Source organism: Mixophyes fleayi, chromosome 11 (assembly GCF_038048845.1).
Source record: "Mixophyes fleayi isolate aMixFle1 chromosome 11, aMixFle1.hap1, whole genome shotgun sequence".
In the NCBI taxonomy this organism is placed as follows: domain Eukaryota; kingdom Metazoa; phylum Chordata; class Amphibia; order Anura; family Limnodynastidae; genus Mixophyes; species Mixophyes fleayi.
The window spans coordinates 56,463,722-56,484,082 of NC_134412.1; the positions used below are offsets into that span (position 1 = coordinate 56,463,722).

At 39.9% G+C, this 20,361-nt stretch overlaps 1 protein-coding gene across 2 annotated transcripts in view; it reads right to left on the minus strand.

Moving 5' to 3' along the window:
• SIDT2 (SID1 transmembrane family member 2) overlaps window positions 1–20,361 on the minus strand; it is a 63,476-nt gene that overhangs the window by 35,484 nt on the left and 7,631 nt on the right. For both annotated transcript variants that reach the window (XM_075190108.1, XM_075190107.1), the window contains exons 3-5: window positions 2,005–2,126; window positions 1,557–1,715; window positions 1,423–1,468 (exon numbers count right to left, since the gene is read on the minus strand). In XM_075190108.1, the coding sequence (XP_075046209.1) occupies window positions 1,423–1,468; window positions 1,557–1,715; window positions 2,005–2,126 (327 nt within the window). The remainder of the gene's footprint in view (window positions 1–1,422; window positions 1,469–1,556; window positions 1,716–2,004; window positions 2,127–20,361) is intronic.

Here is a 20,361-nt window from a genome sequence, read left to right on the forward strand (position 1 = left end):
AGAAGTTGGTGAGTGAATTTGTAGGGTTGAAGAAAGTTGAGGACCAAGAGTAAAGGTTTGCCCACAGGATGCTACCATTTGAGACGAAGTTGTCACCTAGCCTTATGGGAGGAATGGTCCTGGGTATTGTACTGGGTGCTTTCTCAGGTGCACAATCCCTTTCAGGTGTAGTGTAACTTGTTCTAATAAGGGCTGGCATGTCAGCTTCTAGTAAACTTATCAAACGCATTAGACATTCTTGCCTATCAAAAGAATGTAAAAAAGAAATTATGTAGCTTTGTTAAGGACCCTATAACTGTCAAATCTTCTATAAAAGTACATGTAAACCTGCAAATAATTTTTCAGAACTGGACATGCAGCTGATGACTCGTGTTATAAGTGTCAGGCAGTTACAGGTTCCTTATACCATATAATCTGGGACTGCCTGGACATATTTTCATTGTGGTGAAAGTTTTTCTAGTCATAATTTAGACCTACCAGTGGTAGTCTACCCTCAAGTATGTCAACTAGATGTTGTGCAACTGGGAGAAATAAGAGAATGTTTTTATCATCATTTATTAGATTTTTATACTAAAAGGGCTCACAATATTCCAAGTGCTTGAGCTTGGTGAAGGTACACTTCCCAACTTCCATGAGTAGAGGCTGATCTGATACTTTTTGCAAGTTTTGGACACCTGGATTGCCTGTCCTACTCCTACTTCAGGCTCAGTCTTCACAAATAATCCTGCTCCTCTATGCTAGTTTTCTGGCAATCATCTGAGTTGGTGTATTTTATGACAATGCAATTTATATTCTCCCCAAGTTAGTTTTGTCTGTTTAATTTGGTGGGGTTCAAGTTTAATTTTGTAGAAATAATTAAAATACAGCATTTATTGGAAGGAGCATGGTCAATGTGGCCTAAACCTCCTTACTCAGAATAGTAAAATTATGTAGGCCCTTCCCCTGGGACCCCTTTTCTCTGCATTATTGGGGTCCCTGCTAAAATCAGGTACAGATTACTAGCAGATCGGGCTCTTCTTAAATCAGAGACTCCAACAGTACAGAAGATGCACCCCACAGTTCTGGTAAGGATGGATGGGGGGGCATTATTTTTTAAAAAATTAATGTAAAAGTTACTTGATTATATAAAGCAGTTAAAAAAGTATTGTGTGTTTAACAGAGACATAGAAAAATTGTGAAATGTGGTCTCAAAAGATGTAATCATGAAATGGTCATTCTATTGTGTTTGTTCAACACAGAACGAATAGTACTCATGCTTTGAGCATGTAAAGAAAGTACATTTTGTCTTTAGGAGTCAGCTAGTTATTAATTTCCAGATACACAAACACAATACATCAAAATAAAGACAACAGCAAACACAGACATAAACCTTATCTTCACCGAATAGAAAAACATGTACTTGCCACCTCTTACACATTATACCTGAGGCTGAGCAGGAGTTGCATTAAAACTGAACGGTTCTGTTGTCCTACAAAGATAAAAAACTCATGAAATTCACACTGATACAGACACGCGTATCTATATACAGAAAGTCATGCAGAGACATTGTTTCTCACCGCAGCACAAAACTCTCCACGTGTGTGACACGCAAACTGTAGGTGGTGTTCTTTTCCGACAAGGTAGACACATCAACATAAAAGGATTCTGATTCTGCCCTAGTTGGTGGTTGGCACAATGTGCGTCCAACATCCTGGTACTGGTAGTTACGCTGGTACCTGGGGAAAATAGGAAGATTTGTAAATGTGACTATGTGACCGTGTGTGTGTGTGTGTGTGTGTGTGTGTGTGTGTGTGTGTGTGTGTGTGTGTGTGTGTGTGTGTGTGTGTGTGTGTGTGTGTGTGTGTGTGTGTGTGGAGAAATAATGAAGAGCACAGCATTGAGTGCTTGTTTATAGGGGATAATAAATGACAAAGGCACAATGCAGTATAGTAATACAGTACCAAAACAGTCTGGCATTTGGAAAATATACTGTGGTAAAATAAGGGAAGAATGTTTGCTACTTACAGGCCTCTGAGGATAAGTGGTACTTGGAAAGACACTACAGCTTCCTTCTGTCTGACGACAAAGAGCAGCGGCGTTCCTTTATGTTCAGACAACACTTTAACAGACACTCTCACCCCCTCCGTCTAAATACAAACACAGACACCATTATAGCAATTCATATTAGTAGAAGTCTGCAAGCTGGTGCATAGTCAACATTGGTCCATTGATGTTTTTAAACTGCAAAGAAACACAGGGGTCGAATTTAGAATTCGAGCAGCTACTCAATGTAACAATGTTACCTGTAAAGCCTGATTTAGAGTTGTGAGGAGGGTGCAGCCTAGCCCAACTCTAAAATACAGTATAAAAATAGAGCTGGAAAGTACGTGTGCCACTTTTGATGTGCAACATGGTTTGGCCGGCTGAAAATTCTGCACCCAGACAAAATTTGCACCCAATTTTAAACCAGACCCACAGTCTTTGTTACTTTTGATTATTTTTTGATGCTGCAGACTTTTGCACTCTTTGGTACAGATGTGCGCAGACCCCCTTGTTTTGGTTCTAAAACCCTCTTTGTGTTTTCGATTTGGTCAAAAGACGTCATGTGTTTTGTTTTGGATCTGGATTTAATTCAAAATTGTGAAAAATAGGTAACAGTATGTTAGCAAGAACATTCATTTACAGCCTATTGTCTAATGATCTCTTCGCAATTGTCAACATTTACACCAAATCTGGCCAAAGGCTGCAGCAAGCTGACTGGCTAAAATTAGTGACAGAGCAGCGGTACAAATGCATAACAGTTTAATAAAAGATACAATCCTTATTGAGCATAATGACACAGCAGTGTGCATAAAGTGTGGAAGTCCAGATTGCTACTACCTCTTGCTTCAGTGGCATAGCAAGTAATTTTTTTGGAAGCTGCCTCAATGATCTACATGCGGTCGCTGAACGCCGAAAATGCCCAGAAACTTTATGAGCCGCAGAGTGTATCGTCTGCACCAAGCTGTAATTTTTTTAAGAAATTCTGCACCACCAAGTTTATTGTATTAAACAACCCTGTCAGAGGCCTTTTCTAGAAACACCACCAGAGTGGATGTAGACTGTTTGTTAGCGGTCAGGCAAATTTTAGGCAGGGAGTGAGACTGCTCAGCAGCCTATAAGGGATCGGCTCGGAAAGCATATGCCCGCCTGCCCATGTTCTTCATAAGAGCAAACTAGAAAAGATGTAACCCTATTACGTTAGCCGTAAGGCCACCATCTCCTTGGCTTGGTCATACTGGTCAGTGGATATGAGATTGTCCGAAAGCAATCAGGAATAGCCAGTGAATGAAACACAATACTTTGGTATTACCACCCGCTAAAAAAATCTTTGCCACCCACAAGAGCCCAGGAACTTTATTTGGTAAACCAGTTGACCCAGTTTCAGTCGATCAAAGAGGTGCTGAACATACTTATCGCAACTCAGAGAAAACTTCACCTGCTTGTTCTCACCATTCCACATTTAAGGCAAAAATGAATGGGGCTGTTGAAGTGTCCCAGACTGCAGTTTTTGAATCATCGTGGGCTGCAGCCAGTCCACACTGAAGGAACAGCCATACAGCAGCTATATTCCTACACAGAAGAAGTTTTTGGCCATGGCTGTAGCGTGCAAAGATGTCTCTTGGGAATCATGGATTGCATTAGGAGAGACAGTTGGAATTGGGAAAATTGGATGCTGGACTACGCACTAATAATGAGGAGGTTGATAATTAAGGTGTTGACTGTGAAGATTGCCTGTGATTTATCCATTTGGCTGCTAACAATTTTCCACCTTTTGAAAAACGACTTGAATGAACTCATTGCAAACAACGTACTATGGAGGATGTGCCTAGATGATCAACGTTCCTACCGCTACATATTGTGGCATCACAAAGGCTACAGACGCCTCTACAAATGTTGTCTTGGTTGGGGAAAAAAATATTTCAAAACAAAAGATGTTTGGTTTTTTTGTTTTATGGCCTGGCATGACAATGTGCTCATCATGGGCATAAGGTGATATCCCTGGGGGTTGCCTTACTTCAAACACAATCATCACCCTCCTCGTTATCTAGTTCAAGTACAACAAATTCATTTTCAGTTCCACAATTTCCCCCCTAAATCATCATCACCACTACTGATCCTCACATTTTCAATTTGTTGAGAAATTTGGGAAGAAGGCTGCTCTATAATTAGAGTGGCAGACTCTGAAACGTCAGACTCGCATATAGCACTCATGTATACCCTTAGACTCTCCACAGGATTTTGTGAGTGCCCAAGTTATTCTTCAGCCTCAGTGTTAGTGCACTGATGTGGCTGATTTGGAAGGTGACAGACCTCCACTCTGAGCAAGAAGGTGGTGCAAGGAAAATTAAAGATAATGCATGACCGTGTTTGGCATTTTTTTTTGCAGTGAAACACCTGTGATTTTAAAAGCAAGAAATCTATTATTTTGGGGTGTGCTGCTCAGAGTAATACAGCACCCTGCGTTTTTGCCACTGAATAGTTCAGATATCTATCATCATCATCATCATCAGGTATTTATATAGCGCTACTAATTCTGTGCTGTACAGAGAACTCACTTACATCAGTCCTTGCCCCATTTCAGCTTACAGTCTAAATTCCATCCACACACACACACACGAGACAGAGACAGAGACAGAGACAGAGACAGAGACAGAGACAGAGACAGAGACAGAGACAGAGACAGAGACAGAGACAGAGACAGAGACAGAGACAGAGACAGAGAGTGTCTAGGGTCAATTTGATAGCAGCCAATTAACCTAGTAGTATGTTTTCGGAGTATGGGAGGAAACCGGAGCACCCAGAGGAAACCCACACAAACACAGGGAGAAAAAACTAACTTCACACACATAAGGCTGTGGTCATGAATCAAACTCATGACCTCAGTGCTGTGAGGCAGAAGTGCTAACCACTTAGCCACCATACTGCCCCTGTCTATACTATATATACTATAACAACCAGTATCCTACTCGTCACTCTGATACCCAATTAATCACACACAATTCTAACAGACTGATCTCTAAATAAACTGCAGTAAAATCAGTTATTAGTAAATAAATTACCTCTTGCACCCTGTCCAACCCTCTACAAGTTATTTTCTTACCACAGAATTGCTGCCACCTTCCTATTCAAACAACTGCTCTCATCTCTACTTTTTGGTTACTGTCTCTGCATTTCTAATACAACCCAAAACGCACCTGGAAACAAATTAAAAAAATTAAAAAAAGCAATTAAAAATAAAAACCACATTGCGGCATTCTTTATAGGTTTGTGACACAAATTAAATTCTGCTTTTTAAAAAAACAAAACAAAAAAACAAACAAACACCACTGTCTTACCATCCATTTTTTAATACAGAACAAGAAAATCAGGATGGATTAAACACTATATCTTCTATGCAAGGCCTAAAGCCTCCACAACTTGTATAAAACACTGCAAAGTTTTCCATTTATAAATGTTCAAATGTGATTGTGGACAAGAACTGTAAAGTGACGCATTCCAATACAAATAATGTTGTGTGATTCTTTTTGTTTTTGAAAAGATTCTTTATGATAATTTAGCCACAGCTCTGTTGAAATATATGGGCATATTTAATTTAACCTTGACAGTAAGGAGGCTAGTACTAACTGAAACAAAGTGTTTACTTTCACAAAAGTATTTATGATATGAAAGCAAAAGGCTACAGATATCCCAAATTGAACACAGGCCAAAATATAAACAAACAGGTACAAAATGTGTACACCAGAATAGGAATAAAAAGCTTTTTACTGCTTTGAAAGAATACAGCATGCTGCCAACAAATAACATTCTCATGATAAATCAGAAATTGATGTTTTCAGTATTCACTTTTGTGAATATTTAGAGATTTAGGAATTGAACCAGGATACAGAGAGGACAAGACTATATTTCACAAACAATGGTATCAGTTTGTTGTCAGCAATCCACTTTTTTTTGTTTTGTTTAAGTGTTTCTATATAGATTGTAAGCAGCACTTATGGTTATATTGTCCAATACCTCTGAATTAAATAAAAAAAAAATAGTTTTTAGGGACATCCTCTACCTGGGATTTAGAAGATTTAGCATTCACACAAGTGTAATAGATATATATATAAACCGTTTGCTCACATCATTATGTTTAGAGTAACTTGTGCAAAGTTATTTCAGCAACTCCTCCTCCTCCTCATACCCTTCTCCCCCAATCATCCATTGGGGAACACTGGGGACGTCCCAAAAACGGCAATCATCGTTGGGGCTCAGAAGATACTGCGCAAAGCACCTTTCTCCCCAATAATGGAATCCTTGTATGCAAACACACTAAACATATACAAAAATCTAGTATAAGAGTGAATAAAGGACCAGGTAGCCATCCGACACCATGCTGTGCCACCCAAGAAGTGCTCGCTGACCTGGTAGAAGATTCTACCTGAGCCTGAAGATTCTCTGGAGCAGGCTGCCCTGCTACACTATAGGGCTGACAGATTACAGCCATAATCCATCTTGCAATGGTAAATGTTGAAGCCAGCCAATCCATTGTGTGTATAATAGAGGACTAAACGATCCTCCGTCTTGCACATGTCCCGAGTTCTACGCACAAAGTCTGCAAGGTTTTGACCACAACCAGTGAAGAAAGCCCTCTGCCTCTGAAGATTTATATATTATTATTGAAATGAAGGTTTGGTCTGAAGAACTGCTACATCCTCATGAAGATCTAGAAGAGAAGACTTGCAGGTCAAAGCTGGTGAAAGGGAAGGCAGTTTTGCATGTCAGGAATTACAAATCAACCGAATCCAAGGGTTCAAAAGGTGAATGCTGCAAAGCATTCAAGACCAAGTTGGGATCCCAAGGGGCCATCAGAGGGACATAAGAGGTTGTACATTAAGTACACCCTGCAAAAAGAGTCTGCACATCCGGTAACAGAGCCAGTCTTCTTTGAAGGAAGACAAAGTGCTGACACCTGAACCGTAGCACACAACTTTTTCCATAAGATCATAAGCAACCTGTCAGGATTCCCAATATGAAAACCACTGAAAGAATGTAAGTGGAATGAAGTGGTTTATTATTACACAGGTTACAAAGGCTAGGGATGCAATAACAGGTAAGGCATTAAATACATGTCAGCAGAGTATGGCAGTTATAGCAAGAGTTACTCAGGAAGCCAGAGAAACCATGCAGGATACCTGGTTTACTCTGGAGGCACGAGGAACCGGATGAGTCACAGGTAGGCAGACAGCCAGGAGACTGGATCAGACACAGAGGTGTAACAACTGCAGACACAGGATCTGGATATCAAGACTATCTGATCCAGTCTAAGACCATGTTGGATAATTTTAAAAAAAGGGGATACCCTCAGAACCTACTGAGTGAGGCCGTTCAGTGTACCTCTACATTAAATAGGGACGAATTATTAAGATCTTTAGTAGTTAGTAGTAAAAGAAAAAAGGAACCTGATAACAATAATCCGGCCTTTATTTCAGTATATAATGCAAAATCGAAACAGATCCATAATGTTGTCAAAAGAAATTTTAGTATTCTAAAAGAAGACAATGTATTAAAAACTTGTTTGGAGGACAGACCGAAGGTGATCTTTAAGAAAAATTTAGACCTAAAGAGAATACTAGCCCCGAGCATGCTTAAGCGAGAGCGAGTAGAAACAAATGACACGTGGCTCCCCGATAGACCTAAGGGGTGCTACAAATGCGGTAAAAGCAGATGTCTGACCTGTGGTCATATTCTGAATAAAGTTAATAAAGTGAGATCTAACTCTTGTGGAACTGAGTATTCGATTAAACAATTTATTAATTGTGACACCTCCTATATCGTATACATGCTGGAATGCAGCTGCAAGCTCCAGTATGTAGGTCGTACTGTTAGACCTCTTAAAACAAGGTTCCGCGAGCATAGGCGGAACATTTTGAATGGTCTGTTAACGCACAGTGTTTCAAGACATTTTTCTGAAGTCCATGAAAAAAATCCAGAATGCCTTAAGATTGTAGGCTTGGAACATGTATCCTTTACTGTGAGACGAGGAGATAGGTTCAAAAGGATTTGTTTATGAGAATCCTCGTGGATTTTTAAATTAGGGACTCTTTGCCCAAATGGGTTAAATGAGGCTCTAGATTTTTGTGATACAAATTAGTGCATATACCAAAGGTGATATAAGTATGTAAACATCTTTGGGAGCACTGATTGGATATTTCAGATATCTATTCTATATGAAACATCATGTGTATTGTTTGTAAGAGATGCGTCTGTCTTGAGTTATTAATATTTAAATATTTGGGACTGTATAAAAGCAGACCCAATGAGAAATTGAATTATATGAGAAAATTTATGAGTATAAGTAATTAGGAGTACTATATATGACATGAGAAGAAAATATGAGTAATGTTTGATATATGAACATCAAGTCCAGGTCAGGGTGAACTTGGAATCTATGAATTTTTATGAACAAATTAACTCTATGAAGAATGTTGTCATCCTCTACTGAAAGAACTAGTGGGAGATAGAAAGAACCCTTATAACACATTGGAAGACATCATCTGCCCTTTAGAGATATTTACGATCGTTCCCACCTGGAAGACTTTACAATCCGTTTTCCCTTATTCTTCTTCTTTTATATATTGGAGGAAAAAACGGGATAAGTGAAGAATGGGAGGACCTTATAAATATAGACATAAAATAAAAACAATATAATATATATATGCTTTGATGTATATCCAATATACCTTTGTTCCCTGAAAAGGAATGGGGAAATTGCAAAAGAAGAAGTGTATTCGAAGGTGAACGTCACCTGGAAGATAACCACGCCCATGTGCACTATAAATAAGATTGGAGAATATCGGGGTATTAGCTTTGAGAAAGTTCCGCTACCTGTGGGACGAAACGCGTCAGCTAAGGATTTTCCTCTCACCTGTTTTTATACACAGCGCTGTGTGGAGTATAAGAATACACTGATAAGTATATGCCCTGATAACTTCAATTGCATTTGACTGAAGCGGAACAAATAATTCATCATATGGTTCCCTGGAGGTCAGAATATACACTGCACTCCCCTGACGGAAATACCATCGGAGGTTTGGAAGGTCCAGGGATGATCGCAAAACAACATTGGAATCACGTTCTCCGTTTACCCTCCTTTGAGAGCTATAGGATGTGGTAAGAGCGATTCCAGCATATTATATATTTTTTAAAATATCTGATGCCACGCAATTCCCGTATATGTTAAAAGAAGGATTTTATCAATCATACTAAGTATATGTGGAACCAACGGAACTTTACATCATTGTAATACTTGTTTCACTCAGCTGGAGACCAATTGTTTATTACGAACATATGATTAATCCATTACTCTGGAACTTACTAATACTATTATTCTTAATGTGTGTCTGACAAGACCATTTATTCTATGTCCGGATTTTGTTTTTCTTCTTTTTCTCTTTTTTATGCATGCATGCACTTTTGAAAGTACTCCGGAAAATTGTTGTTTTTTCAATTATGGAAACCTAGAATATCCATGATCCATGGAGTCCTGTTTAGTTGTATACTAATTATCCGGATCCTACGTTCCATGATTTATATGGAGGTTTATACATTATAAATACACCTTAGCCTCATATTGAACCAATGTGCTCACTATATATCATTGTATAGACTTGTATGTATTTCAGGTATGTTTATTTTAATATAGGAATCTATGGTTCTAATAAATGTGTGTTTTTTATCAAATTGCAAACATCTTTGAAGTTTATCAAGAAACGTTTTGCTATATAGAGATAGAGGGTTTTCCCAGCGCTGGACACCTGCTGTCTTTTACAGGATCTGGATATGCCACAGACTGTAGATGCTGGATTGCTTGTGGTGCAGTGGAATGCAGACATAGTAAATCAGGATGGTCAAACAAGCCAGGGGTCAAAGCCACACGGTCAACCACGATACCAGGAGAAGGCAGAAGAGAAGTCACAACAAAGCCAAATCTGGGTCATAAGATGAGGTGCAAAATGAGGAGCCAAGCAGAGGTCAAAACCAGGAAATCAATCAGGATTTCTACACAGGAAAAACCAGCAGCCCTAAATGCAACAGATGAACTGGCAAAGGCTGCTGGAACAGGCATTCTTTTATAGGCCAGGGACAGATGCCAAGCATCCTGGAGTAACGAGCTTAGCTCTGGCAGGTAGGAAAGCAGTCCAACTACCACAGTGGCTCCATGGTGGAACAGTGGTACTGCAAGCTGGATACATATAAATGCAAAAGTCCAACATAGTACTTGGCAGACATGATCTGCAGGAGGCAGATCGTGACAACCTCAGTAAACAAAAAGAAGATGTAGGAAACCCTTCTCTCACACACTAGGAAATATATGTTCTCCAGACCCTGTGATAATTTTTGGCCTAACCCAAATAATGTTTTACAAACACTTGTTTTGCTCGAAGGATCATGGTTTCACCAGACATGCCATTAAAGCCAGCCCATTCTAAGCCTTGGTGTAGAAACTGCCCTTAACCTAGAAGATCTGGTCTGAGCGGCAAATGGCACAACGGACCCACCACCATAAAGAGAATGTTGGTGAACTAAGCTCTTCAAGGCCAATCTGTAGCTACCAAAATGACTGGGATGCCCTCTTTCTTCACCTACTGCAAAACCCTCTGAAGAATTGCTACCGGAGGGAAAAAAACAGGTGAATCTGCACCGCATCTACCAAGATTGCTCAAGGATCTCTTGACTTGGATCAGAAGAGCACCACTTTATGGATCAACCAAGACATTTGGCTGACAACCTGTCCACAACCTGGTGAAAGACCTCCAGATGCAGAGACCATTCTCCGGAGTGAAAAGTCTGCCTGCTCAAAAAGACTGAAATAACGGCCCTTAATGTTCTGGTTGGCCCACCTAAAGATCATACATGCCTCTCTGACTGCTACTGCCACCCTGATGATTGAGGTATGCCCCCACCATGGCATCATCTGACGACTATCTTCACTGTCCTTTCACGCAGCAAATGCTTTGTGCTGACCAGAGAGCGGCACTCAGCTCTCAGGTTCAACACAGTATTGGAAGCTTGGATTTCTCCAATGTTCAAAGATTCTCAAAGAGCCCCCCAACCCCGAAAGCTGAAATCTGTCACTACCAAAATTCCAATCACAGATTAAGAATCGCCCATGGGTGACTTTTGCAGAGAGAGATTCTACCTCTGCAGCCACTAAAGGATCGACTGATACACCTTTGGGGAAAAGACAATCGTGAGATATGTTCCAACTGAAACTCTTGCATTAAACTGAGCAAACTGGACATCCTTTAAAATCGGTACCATCTTGGCCAGAACTTTCATGCAGAAGTATACTGAAGTGTGTCCGACACCCAACAGAGACCTTACCAATTTTTGTATGGCCTGAATCTTGTCCAGTGGCAAGAACATTTCTGGGTGTCGAAAAGAAGACCCAAAAGATAATCCACAGAGACCGAATCAGTTTGGACCTCTTGTAGTTCCGAATCCAACTGTATGATTCAAGAGTCTTTGCAGTCACCTGTACATGGGACAGAAACACAGACTAGGACGGTGCTTCCTGAATGAGAAGATTATACAGATAAGGAAAGATATTCACGCCCCTGGGACCGTAACAGACAGTCATAACCTTGGAGAAAACCCTTGGGCCCATGGATAGCCCAAAGGGAAGAGCCCGGAACTGGTAATGATATGACTGAGAATGGACAGATGTCCCTACCAGAATATGTAAATACACGTATTGATGCACAAAGCCACCAAGAACTCAACTGTTCCGGGCTGTTTATTAGCAATTTTAAGGACAACATCTTGAATCTGGGTTCCCGAGGATTTCAGATTCAGAATTGGTCTGAAAGAACCGGCGTACGGAAAGCACTCTTACCTCTCGTATTCTGATTAATGATGTTATCAAGCTCATGCCCAAACTAGACACCCCCTGAAAAAGGAAGCAACTCAAGAGTCCTTATAGACTCCACATCAGCCTCTCAGCCCTTAAGCCAGAGGATCCAATGAGCAGAGACTGCAGAGTCAGAGATCCTAGCCCCAATTAGTCCTGCATCCAGAGCTGCCTCTCCCAAATACACTGTAGCACTCTGCATTTGTTCCACCACAGGAGGCAATTCAGACTCCACCTTGCCAGCTAAGATGCCCTTGGAAAGCTGTTCGGCCCATCTTTCCGCAGCGTTTTTTACCCAAGCAGAGACCAAGGGGGCTAATAAAGAGGTTCCTGCCACCACAAAAATGGACTTAAGGAAACCATCAAGTATACGGTCCACAGCATCCTTACGCATTGCTGCATTGGGAATGGTAGTTGTCTTACACAACCATGCAACAGGTTCATCCACCTTAGGGAGCATTTCCCATGTATAAATATAGTCAGAAGGAAGAGGATAAGAGTTCTGCAGCCTATATGGCTGTGGGAGGCAGAAGGAAAAAAAAAAAAAGACAGTATACTTTTTGCCCTCACTTGAACAGAGAAGGGTCTGCAGGGTCCAGGATATCCAATACCTGGCACACTGCCAGTATCAGCTCATCCACCCCCTGACCTTCCCCCTCAACATCTGACCCAACAAGCACTTTGCCCTCCTCCTGAGGAGGAACAGCTATAATATGATTTATGTACATAAATTAATTAGTTCTACGCTCACGTAGATGGGGATGTGACTGGATCACTTATAAATAACTTATGGTATAAGTTTATTTAAAGGAAATAGCGCAGGGTTGCTTATTTATATCATTGCAATGTACTGATTTCACTGTATCATGTGGCACTTTGTAGAGGAATTGCAGTCATTTCTGAGGTATTCATTTCTGATGCAATAAGCATTTGTTGAGGAAATCTTGTGTATTTTGGTAGAGGAAATGTCTTGTTTAGGGTTTTGTAACTTTGCTCGAGGAAATCTCCAATTAGGCATATGTGAGGAGGGAGTCTGTTTTGCGGATAGCAGGAATTGCTAAATAAGTCTATTCAAAGTGAGTGACCAACACCTGAATGCACGACAGGGAGCCGTTGCCTGTATCCTGGCTACAGTCAAACGAAATTTCCACTCAATGGGATTCAGACTATTGCAGAAAAATGTACATTTTGTTAAGTATAAATTGCATTTAAATCCATGTTTGGGTAAACATATTGCATCCTGTTACTGAAAATAACTCAGACTTCAGGAGGACTGGCTTACCCTGTGAGGCTGTGTCTAAAACTGTATAAAACAGCACTGGTTTGTGCTGAATGTATCATTCTTGTTTCATCTGACCTGATCACTGTGTGAAAGCAAATAAAATTCACTTGCTTTAAAGACCTGCTTAAGAAATTCTCCATGCTGAAAATCCTGTGACCTACAGATTAGGCTCAAAATCTAATCTGTTCCCGGCTGTCTGAGATTTGGACCCAGCTTTGCAGCACCACTGCTCTGCCCGCTACGCAGCAGCTCTGGCCAGTGTGATAGGCCAGGGGGATCCATCCACAGCAACCCTGATCCATAGTAAGAGGTCAGGGGTACCAGCCTAGGTGTACCAGCAAGGGGGTACCCTAACAGCGACAGTTACCCAGAAGCTGGTAAGGAGTCCAGTGGAGGCAGCATTTGCAAGCCCATCCTACTGCGGTTAGAGGGCGCATTTGGGATTACAAAAGGGAACGGTGGCAAAGTAAGCCCAGCCGGTTTCCAGCAATGACAGGATGGCATAGGCGGTCCCATCCTGTCACAGGGGTGTTGTATCTGTGCATCAGGAGCAGCTTGGGCTAGGTGTCCTGCCTCCACACAGAGTATATTAAAATGACAAAGAAACAAGCACCACACCTTATGGTCCAAGCTGGTTCCTCCAAGGCCACTACACAGGACCATCAGCTGGTGCCTCAGATATCATACCTGTCAAACTCCCATTAGAACCAGAGGGAACCAGTGAAAAACCTCCCTCCCGGGAACGGGCAAGTTCAGAAATAGAATTGGCTAGAGACCACCAATGCTGTTTCATACAAGCAATGAATTAAAATAAATATATGAATTAAAAAAGAAAAAGCCTGAGCAACAACAAATGCTCTGTACTGCCGGGCACTTAAACTAAACTTAGGGTGTAGAGTGTTAAGAAGTTTTTAAAGTGCCCACACGCCTGGATCCCTATACTCCAATATACCCCGTATTACCCAATTGATACTTGAAAATCAACAAAATACTAATTCACGTGACTAATACACATCTCAGACAGGTTCAATAATAAATTCTGATTTTAGTACCATATATTCAAAAAATATTGATCTTCAATGACTGATACAGTACAGCAATTGAAGTTTTTACTCTGTAAAGCAGAGTACTGAAGTGGTCAGCCCAACGGATGATCACGGTGTAGGAATTGGTAGACCTTGAGGTCTCCACTGCAGCTCTGAATTCAACAAAAAACTGTCCCTACACTTACGGACAGCTGGGGTTAGAGGAGGCACTTCAGGGTCTTTGGCCTACAGTTCAATAGGAGAGACCATTGCGGGCTTCAAAAAGGTAATATATTATTTATTTGTGACAACATAGGAGGGGGAGGAATTCATAACTAAGTTGGTTTCTGATAAAGAGTGCATAAATAATCTATTATTTATGTTTAATTTTATAACATATAACAGAGATTCAGTCACAGTTGAATTAGCACAATAGCTTTGCACAAAATCAGCCATCCTGCCCCCATTGCAAACATTTGACTTGCTTGTAAAAAGTTGATAAACAGGTTTGAACATTTGGTCTGTAATTAGCATATGAAAGCCTGTAGCAAGCTTCTAGACTCCGCCCACAAGAGGGGTTTACACTGCACACAGACAGACAAATAATCTCACTATATACTTGTCACTCCATGCTGGATTTCGGACTGGTAGGTCATGTAGCTCCTAGGTGAATGGGCCTTCTTAGGCCCTAACTAGTGTGGATGATGGATTTGAATGTAGCAAAAAGGTGAGTGAATATGGATAAATGAATGTTGTAAGTGAAAGTTTAAATGAGAATGAAAGTGTGACATAAATGCATGCCTGGTTGGGATAAATGAAAGCATTTGTGTTTGAATTGGGATCGATTGGTTAGGCATTGGTCATGGAGACGTTTGTGCTATGTGTGAAATATCATGTGTTAAAATTGGCCAGTGGACATTGTGTGTTAACTGCTTGTAATGAGTAATGGGTCTGTATTTGTGGTGGATTGGCTAAATACTGCTTGTAATGCGTAATGGGTCTGTATTTGTGGTGGATTGGCTAAATACTGCTTGTAATGCGTAATGGGTCTGTATTTGTGGTGGATTGGCTAAATACTGCTTGTAATGAGTAATGGGTCTGTATTTGTGGTGGATTGGCTAAATACTGCTTGTAATGCGTAATGGGTCTGTATTTGTGGTGGATTGGCCAAATACTGCTTGTAATGCCTAATGGGTCTGTATTTGTGGTGGATTGGCTAAATACTGCTTGTAATGTGTAATGGGTCGGTACTGAGTTCACATTGTTTAGTAACTGTAATTGTTTAGTAGGCCTTGTGGGCCTACAAAGCCTGGCAAGTCAGCCATTTTGGATGGTGACTACATTGCATAGAAAGTGATGGATTAGGAAGTGATCAGATCGTTAAATATAACATTTTGTATTGGTGTTATACATAGTACGGTGTGGTTTTGTGTTGGTTTCAGGAAGTGATCAGATTGTTAGATATGCATAGAAAGTGCAGTAGTTTGAACTGGTGAAATACCATGTGTTTGAAAATGGCCGCTGGTCTTTGAGTGAGGTATGCATGTGGTCTATATGAATTCTCCCCTCCCCCTTCACTACACAATGCATACACACACACACACACACACACACACACACATACCTTTAGACAATAGTTAGTCAAAATACACACAATTACATATATATCTATATTACAGGAAATAAGTATGATATATTGCACTAAAATCTATATTGTGTGTACAATATTGTTACGCTGTTTATTGTTCTATAATATAATACAATACAACACACTTTAAACAAATCTATATCTTGTCGTGATTATTCTTGAAACTTGTCGATATAAAGAAATATAAAAATGATATTTCTTGGGTTAATTCAGAAATACCTTTTGCGAGGAGTTGGTTGACGGTAATAGTCATATATATATATATATATATATATATATATATATATATATATATATATATATATATATATATATATATATAACACGGTATTAAAATGGTCATACATACATTTGCCAGTATATTAAGGAGATTGTAACCCAAAAAGGGGGGGAAAACCCCTTTTACAGTTTCTAATGTTATTTATTTATTCATTGATGGTAGTTCAATATACATATTGCACAAAAAGTAGATCCTATGTCACAAAAGTCTGTAAAGCATATCTGAAACAACTTCTTTGGAAAATCAGAGTCAGGTGTGACACCAAGGCAGAAGACTTGGGAGACTGAGGAAATTGTAGCATGATTGACGTTGAGGGAGATTTGAGGGTAGGTGATGAGCTTTAGGTACTGTAGAGACAAGTATGTTGAGATAGCAGAAAAAGTAGGTTACAAAAAATAATGCAGCCAGGAAGAGGTCAGGGGAAGAGAGGTGGTACAGGAGACCAATTGAGCAAATTATTTCTCAAAGAAAAAAGGTGTACAGTGAAAAAAAGCATAGAGCAGAGCCTTGAGGGACCCAAACAAATAGTGGGGAAGTCATAAGTAGATACATCAAAGGTGCATTTAGATGTGGCAGAGATACAGACGCTAAAGGAGCATTTCCATAGGTAGGAATTGAACCAGCAAAGAACGGTGTCAGAAAAGTCAATGGAGTGAAGGCAATGCAAATATAAGGTGATCAACAGTGTTGAAAGCAGCAGAGTAGTCCAGGAGGAGGAAAATGGAGAAGTGACCCTTAGACTTTGCTCTAAGTAGATCATTGATCATTTTTGTGAGTGTAGTCTCAGTGGAATGTTGAGGGTGGAAGCCGGAGTGAGAAGACATAAAGAACAGCGATTGTACATAGTTGCTGAAGTAGTTTGGAGGCAAAGGGGAGGACATAAATAAGCGCTTATCCGTTTGTCACAGGATACAGCAGGAAATCATGTCAGGCAGGATCTTCAAACGGTGATGTTTTATTGCTCAAGAGCCCCAACAAGGACTTTACACGCTAGTTTGAGGTACTAGCAATTCTCCAGAAGTTACAGATGGAATGATACATTACATGGTGACACAGTGCTCTTTTTAATATAGTTTTGGAGCCCTTGCCTGGCAGGAGGTAACCCAGCCTCTGTCATAGCCGGCACCGCAACATCAGATTTTACATTGAATGTTTACCATCAGGATATAATATTCTCTAATCTTGCATGCAACGTAATTTAACTTAACTTACACAATTCACATCAATCTGTGATATTCTGAATTACTTGCATCCTGACTCTACAGAAATAGGACACCTAACAGCAAGTCTAATTACCCCATGCTGTGTGTTCAAGCTAAACAAGTATAGGTCACAGAGATCAAAAGTGCTAATTGACATGAGATTACCTGCCTGCAGACAGTGTAAAAAACACACTTCCTCCAGACATTTGCCTATTGCCTAATAAATCAGTACATTTCTAATACAGAAATATAACACTGTATCAAAAATCAGTACTTTTGCAATTACATAAATTGGCACCTGCACCACTAATTGAAATACATTTCTACAATAATTTCTACGTGATTCAGCCACAATAACTTAACGCTTTAGACTATTTATATTTTTTATATTGATCTTGATTTTGTTTATTCATTACTTATTTATTTTTTCTACAGCGTCTGATATTTGTTATTCCTATTCCTATTATTCTTTGCCACAAATCTAGTGTCATCACTCTTATCTCATCTATTAGCAATTCTCCACCACCTACACCCCAGTACACTAGTGACATATCAAAAGTTACTTATTGGCATCCCCCTCTCGATACATTCTTAACCATAACCGTACCATAGTAGTTCTACCATCAACCTTATTCTAGGAAATAAATAGTGTTTATAGGTGTTTTATAGAGACGTTATGAACTGCATAAAACCAGATTTGCCCTGTCTCATACTTCAATTAACACAATACAGGATGCAGTATCAGATACTCTCAAATGGTAAATATGTGAACACCTTGTAACAGACAGAAGTAACAAAGTATTGAAGAAGAGACTGATGGCTTTTGGGTGACTATAGAAACAGGGGACAAGGCTATTCTTAGTACTGGGGTGATCTATAGACCACCAGGTGAGGAAGAAGAAATGGACTGGAACTGACCGCAGGCCATCAATAAAATGGCTTTAAAAGGAGAGTTAATAATCATGGGAGACTTTAATCTACCTGATGTGACCTGGGAGGAGTCTTCTGCAAGTTCCACTAGAAGTAGGGACATTCTGAGTTCCTTGCAAGGAGCATCTCTCAAGCAAATGATGAGGGAGCCCACTCGCAAAGACGCAATATTACAATTAATTCTTACAAATGGTGACAGAATATCTGATGTAAATGTGGGTGAGAACCTAGGATCCAGCGACCATCAAGCAGTATGGTTTAGTATAAAGACAGAGACTGACTCATACCACACAAAAACAAAGGTGTTAGATTTTTAAGAAGGCTGAATTTGTAGAGATGGGAAAATGTGTAAGGGACACTTTGGCAGAGTGGAAGAACTTGAAAGGAGTGCAAGAAAGGTGGGAAAAATTAAAAAGTGCAATACTTATTACCTAATAGATACAAATGCAATACCTAATAAAGCAGCAGAGCTCTGTATCAAAAGGGTTAAGAAAAGTACAAGGAACAAGGAAGCCACTGTGGTTTGCAAAAAGAAGTAGCAAGTATTGTGAAAGAAAAAAAGGTGGCCTTTAGGAAATATAAGCAGACTCAGAATAAGGAAGACAAAGAGGTGTATCTTGCTAGACAGAAGGAGGCTAAGAAGGTAATCAGATGTGCAAAGGCACAAGCTGAAGAGAATATGGCCCAGTCAATAGGCAAAACTTTTTTTCGGTATATACCGTAAGTGAAAGAAGAAAAACAAAAGGAGGAATAATAAGACTAAAGTGTGAGAGTCTTGTCGAGGGAGACAAGATAATAGCAGATCATCTTAATAATTAATTTTGCTCAGTGTTCATTACAGAAAGAGTGGGGAAGGGACCACAGTTAAGCTGCAAGTATATTCATAAAAATGAGGTAGATACAATTACATTTACATAGGAGAAGGTCCTAACAGAGCTCTCAAAACTGAAAGTGGATAAATCAATGGGGCCAGATAAGATAAATCCAAGGATACTAACAGAGCTTATAGGGGTGTTGGTAACACCATTAATAGAATTATTCAGTCAGTCACTAGCTACAGGAATAATTCCAGGGGACTGGAAAAGAGCCAATGTAGTCCCACTACACAAATGTGGAAGCAAGGAAGAGACGAGCAACTACAGACCAGTGAGTCTTACATCAGTAGTAGGAAAATTGATAGAAACACTCTTAAAAGTAAGAGTTGTAGAATATCTCAAATCCAGTAACTTTCAGGATCCCAAACAGCATGGATTTACTGGGGGGAGATCATCTCAAATAAATCTTCTTATTGACTTTTTTGACTGGGTGACTAAAGTAATAGATCAAGAAGAGGCTGTAGATATAGCTTATCTAGATTTTAGTAGGGCTTTTGACACTGCCCCACATCGCAGACTGTTAAATAAACTTGAAAGCTTGGGATTGGATAAGATCTTGATTGCAGGATAGAAAACAGAGATGCAGTACATTCACAGGAGGAAAAGGTTACCAGTGCAGTACCCCAAGGATCTGTACTTTTTAATATCTTTATTTGAGACATTGCAAATGGTATTGAAGGGAAAGTATGCCTTTTTGCAGATGACACAAAGATATGCAACAGGGTAGACACACCAGGAGGGGTAAAACAAATGATTGATGATCTAGGTACACTAGAGGAATGGTCCAAAAAGTGAAAACTACAGTTTAATGCCAAAAAATGCAAAATCATGCACTTGGGTCTCAAAAACCCAAAGGCTAAATATAGTATTAATGGCACTATAATGGAAACTGCTGAGCAGGAAAGGGATCTAGGAGTCACTATTTCAGGTGACTTAAAGGCAGGTAAGCAATGTAACAAAGCAATGAGGAGGGCAAGTCAGATGCTTGGTTGCACAGGGAGAGGAATCAGTAGCAGAAACAAAGAAGTAATAATGCAACTGTACAGGTCATTGGTGCGGCCTCATCTAGAATACCGTGTTCAATTCTGGAGGCCATATCTCCAGAAGGATATATATACACATTAGAAACTGTACAAAGAAGGGCAACTAAAATGGTGCATGGCCTACAGCACAAAACTTACCCGAAAATACTAAAAGTACTTAAT